The sequence below is a fragment of the Cariama cristata genome, unplaced genomic scaffold (genome assembly GCF_000690535.1).
Source record: "Cariama cristata isolate BGI_N322 unplaced genomic scaffold, ASM69053v1 scaffold13452, whole genome shotgun sequence".
Lineage (NCBI taxonomy): Eukaryota > Metazoa > Chordata > Aves > Cariamiformes > Cariamidae > Cariama > Cariama cristata.
Genome location: NW_009605562.1, coordinates 3,723 through 8,983, shown reverse-complemented (window position 1 = coordinate 8,983; position 5,261 = coordinate 3,723). Strand labels below are relative to the sequence as shown.

General features: G+C 55.0%; 1 protein-coding gene across 1 annotated transcript in view; it reads right to left on the bottom strand.

The window, feature by feature from the left end:
• Positions 1–584: 584 nt before the first annotated feature.
• The window catches only part of TBC1D20 (TBC1 domain family, member 20), a 6,423-nt gene continuing 1,746 nt past the window's right edge, over positions 585–5,261 (bottom strand). The window contains exons 3-7 of the mRNA XM_009696015.1: positions 3,804–3,990; positions 2,902–3,003; positions 1,855–1,996; positions 985–1,169; positions 585–840 (exon numbers count right to left, since the gene is read on the bottom strand). Of these exons, the coding sequence (XP_009694317.1) occupies positions 585–840; positions 985–1,169; positions 1,855–1,996; positions 2,902–3,003; positions 3,804–3,990 (872 nt within the window). The remainder of the gene's footprint in view (positions 841–984; positions 1,170–1,854; positions 1,997–2,901; positions 3,004–3,803; positions 3,991–5,261) is intronic.

Below are 5,261 nucleotides of genomic sequence, written 5' to 3'. Positions count from 1 at the left end.
GGTCGCCTAAAGGAAAGGGAAGGGTCAGAGCACCGGCAAAGCTGAACGCAGACGGCGGGGCAGGCTGGCAGCCTGCAGACGGGAGCGATGCAGATCCAGAGGACTGCCCTGTTCCTCAGGAGAGTTAACAGCCCTCCGCCCCCCCAGGCACGCACCCAGGCCAAACCCTGCCATGACGCTCTCCTCCAGGCAAGGATCTGCCCTTGCTCACACTAATTATTCGCAACAGGGAACACGGGATCGTTTTGGCTTAGCCTACGCATGGCTCTCCACTCCTACAGTCCCCTGCGAGCAGCCTGAAGAGCCTGACTGGTCCGTACCTCTGGTTCCTCACAAGATGGCGGCTGTGCCCATCTGCTCACCCCTGCACAGGGAGGAGACAACAAGGTGAGCGTCGGTGTGGGGAACAATCCTGCTGGGCTGGTTCCCATCAGTCTCTGTCACAAAGGCCAAAAGCGTCGCTGGACGCAGCAAGAATAAAAAATAATCTTCAGACAGGTCGTTTCTGGACATGTCTTTTCATCAAACATCACCTCTTCCCTGGCGGGAAGGACGTGGTGACAGGGAAGGCCCCTTCTCTGCCTTCAGGGGAAAATCTGCAGTTCAAACTTGGGTGCCCACTCCAGTGCGCTCTTCACCACGGCCAGGGCAGCTGCTCCCAGCGCGACCGTCAGCCCCATCACCGCCAGCTTAACAAAGCGGTTGGTCCTTGGCTTTGTCAAGACGGATTTTGTCCGTTCCTCCCCTCGGAGCCGCTCCCTGAAGCGCTGCCTCAACACAGTGTCTGGTCTCTGCTGCACTGACGCCAACTCAAAGTCCTTAAAAGTGGAAGCTGCAGTTCTGCAAGAGAAGAAATGGGTGAAGGAGTGCCCCCAGCTTGCCTTCGGGACCAGCCTCCTGCCAGGGAGGAAGAGCTTGGTGAGGAAGCGAGACCAGCCAGGGGACGTACAGAACACGCAGGCCCAGGGTCTGCCCTGCACTCACCGTTCAGCCTGCTGCTGAGCTGCCTCCCTGGCAAGTTCGGATGGTGGGAACTGGACAAAAAGGTCCCCAGCTCTGCTGATGAGAGTCTCATAAGGAAGGTCCTGTGGGATCTGGGACAGGAGGTGGTGGACAGAGGCCATGTCGCACTCGCAATCCAGAACTTCCTGCTCCCGGTACAGCACGATCTGCAGAGAGGAGCGAGAGCACCGAGGAGAGCCGGGGCAGTGGGGATGAACTCTTTGTCACTCGCTGGCACTCACTTCAGAGCCGGAAGAGAAAAACATTTCGCTTCCAGCTGAAAGACCTGCCCTTCCTCCAGGGGACACACCGCAATGAAGTGCTCCCCGTCTGGGAAAAGAAATGCCAAACCTTTCCCAAGACTCTGAGGCCATGGAAAGCCCCTTCCTGGGGAGATACGTCTCTTCTGAGCAGAGCCTGCTACTGGCAGGTCAGAAACACGAGCAGAACCTCAGCAGGGCTTGACTCTGTGGCGTGCCCTCAAGCAGAGATTTGTTTGGACCTCCCATAGGAGAAAGGGCAGATGGATGCACAGCGCAGGGCTGCTCGCAGCCAGCCAGGCTCCCCAGCACCCAAGCAAGTGCCCAGCAGCGGGGTCAGCGCATCAAAGCCAACAAAAACACCAGGTCATGCTGCCTCACGGCACTGAACTGGAACAGCCTGCAGATCTGGACACTCCCAGGCTGCCTTGAGCAATCCTGGATCCCACCCGCCTTCTGCCATCGCCAAGGACATCGCTGGCCTCGGGGTCCCCTGCAGAGGGACAGCAGCAGCACTGGGTTTGCCAGCCCCAAACTACCAGCACCCTGCAGTGGTTCAGTTAATTCCCCCATCACTCTGGCCAGTACCTACCACAGCAGCAAAATAAATGGGCATCAGTGGATGGCAAGCCAGGAAGAAGTCATATAATCGCACGACGTGCCTGAAGTCGGACAAAACATGCCCAAACCAGGTGATCAGCCAGCTGAGAGCAAAGATGGTTCCCACCTCCGCACTGCACAGAGAGAAAGTGCTGTTAGATCAGCCACTGCCAGCGGCTTGGAAACAGCAGTGAAATGCTCCTGGGCGATCGCTGCGCTGCACCTCCACACCTGGGAGGGTGAGACAGACCTGGCTATTGGCAAAGCGTTCAGGGCTCCGTGCAGATCCATGAACTGCACCTCTGCTACAACCCCAAGGCAAAGTACTACTCGCCTCACATCCAGCGGGGTCTGCTGTAGAGGTCCAAATGATCTGCTTTCATGAGGACCTGAACGTGTGACGTACCATGTCACTGTCTGACACGTTGACCTCAGGACACCTGAAGTCCTGCAGCACCATCAAATTTTCCGATTCCTTTCCACCCTAAAGGCTTACTAACTTCTGGGAGAGTCTAACCAAGCTTGGTACCCAAAGACATCCTGGCCATGAAACATAACAGAGACACTTGCTCAGAAAAGGGCTCTGGATTGAACCATTCCACTTACCTTCCTGCTTCTGCTTTAATCTGCCCAGACCACACTTGTGTGTCCCTATTGCAAAACCCGGGAATTATCCCCAGAACTAGCAACAGACTACAGCAAGGTGACACCAGCCACAGAGCTGGGCAGGTGAAGGACTTGTGGCCACTTTGTATAACACCGTCTGCAACCCCGCAGCCTTTCCCATACCGACTGCAGACCACTAGGGTGAAGATGGCAGCAGGTAAAACCCCCTGAAACAGGCAGCACAGGTTTGGGTCTGCTCGGAAGCAGAGTGCCACATGGCTTTGGGCTGTGACTGATAGCTGTGGGTCAGCTGTTGACTCAGAATGAGGAAGCCACTGTGGTGCTGAGCAGATGCTGGCACAAACGGCCCCGTGAACAGTAACACGAGACCGGCAGGGCAGAGCTAGGAGGCTCCGAGGGAACGTCTGCGTACCTCTGCATGAAGTCATGCACCTCAGGGTTCACCTGGTCTATGATGGGCATCAGGTAATTTAAAATGTGCTTGGTGTTATCCATCGTTGGGTCCATAAAATCCCTGAGGAAAGATTTAAAAGAAGCTCCATGTCAGTGAGCTCTCCCTCCAGGGAGGCAGCCAGAAGATAAATAAATGTACTTGCAATAAAACAGCTTTGCTGGCAGGGTGGCCCCCAGCCCCAAGGAATTTCTGTTTATTTGGGACAGTCTCCTTCCTACTTGTCTGGGATGCACAGCGCTGATCCGCACAGAAAACCCAGACCCAGACAATCACGCTGGTGTCAGCTGACACTTCTTATTTTGCTGCAGCGCACGCATGAATCATAAACCCTTTCCTGCACCCAAACCCTAACTCCTCATCTGGGAGAGGAGGGAGAAGCCCACCAAACCACTCCCCAGCTGAAGGCTTGTTCTCATTTCAGTGCACAAACAGGAGAGTGACTTGGCCGGGGGCTCAGGACGCTGGTGGTACAGACCTCACCGCCCAGGGCTGTGTAAGGCCAAGTGGGGGACATTGCTGACCCAGCCCCTGGGAGCCGGAGGGGCCTCGACAGCAGAGACGGCCAGACAACTATAAATAATGCAGGCACCTTGGCTTTGTCAGCTTCAAGAGATGCTACAAATTAACTGACAGCCTTCAATTATCCCTTCCCCAGAGCACAACTCCGAGGCACGTGCTGTCGTGTGGTCACTCCACTCTCTCACAGCACCCCGCTGGGTACGGACACGACAGGCAGCCGGCTTTCACCCAAGGCTCTGCCCCCCAGGCCCCCCTTCCAGGCCAGTCCCATCCGCACAGGCGTCCCTGCAGCCTGAGGACACGCAGGCAGCTCCTCTCCTCCAGCCGAGCCCAGTGAGTACCTGAGATGATGCGTCGACAGCTTTTCCACCAGAGCCGTGGCCAGTCTGTCCCCCACCACCAGGAGGAAGGTGACCACGATGTCGTGGTAGCCCTGGTAGTAGTGCAGTTGGGGGTTGCGCTTGAGGACATGGAGGATAATATCGATCAGCTCCTCCTGCAAGCCTTCCCTCTGGTCATCGGGCATCCCTGTGGGGACAGCACCGGGCAGCGGTGGGACGGGCTGCGTCACCTACCAGCACCTGCCACGGCAGCGAGCGCGGCTGCGGTATGTGAGGAGAGGAACTCTGCATTTACCAACCCGCCTGATCCCAAGGGATGTGGTGCAAAGGAGAGGGAGGCAAAACTAGCAGAAAAAAAAAATATCTCAAGCCCTAATCTTGTCCCCCAAGACTCTGACGGCCCAGGGGAAGCCAGCCATTGTCAGGTTGTTTAATCTTTGGAGCTACTGTGCCCCTACCTGCGAGGAAGTCACTGTGGAGGATGGCAGCAGAGTTTGCTGATGTTTGTACAGTGCTGTGAAGAGCGAATTGCGCTGCATATCCAGCACTGCTAAGGACATTTTAATCATTATTAATTTCCCAAGGGTTCTAGAAAAAAATTAAACAGGACTCATTTTCACAGAAACCGTGCCAACTGCATCAGATTGCGAGGCCTCCATTGCCACAACTTTATATCGGTCCCCGACTAACAACATGTGTTTAGGGACAGGACGTCACAGGAAAAACATTGTTCCTGCCACGCACAGCTGTAGCCAGTTTCTGGCAGTCCTTGTCAACAGACAAAATGCCCAAAGGCCAAGCAGAAGCTCCCAGCGGAGATCCTGCAATGACAAAGTTCTCCCTTTTCCCCTGCTTCACTAACGTGTCTAAAAATAGGCAGGAGGCTGCCATTCAAGGGCAAAAAAAATCCGTGCTAGCAGACCCTTCAGGAATCAGGCTCGCACACAGCATCCGCACTCGAAAGAGAATGAGAGTGAATTAACTGTTTACGCAAAATAAAGGCAGCAGAAGCAGGAAGCAGATTCTGGCCAGAAGTAACGACTGCTCTGCAGAGTTACAGAGCTGCTGGATTAAGTGTTTTATAAATAGCACAACAAGGCACCAGCCACCCATCAGAACTAAACAACTGCAAAACCATTGTGCTTCTAAAACTTCAGAGTTCTCTTAAATTTGGTGCACGAACCCCATTTTGAGACTGTTTTACACCAGGAACTGTTGTAACCACTGACAAACCTGCCTTCCACGCCCCTGAGTTAGACCACGGTCTAAAATAAACTGGAGCAAATGGCACGTTTCTCAGGCACTCCATCTATCCTAAGCTCACCCTGTTCCCAACAGCTGAGGGGCACGCAGGGTCCGGGCCTCTCTGTGCTGTAACTGCTCAAGTGTACCGGCCCGCTGGCAGAGGGGCTCAGCGGGGCAGGGGGAAGCGTAACGTTGGGAGAGCCACATCGAAAT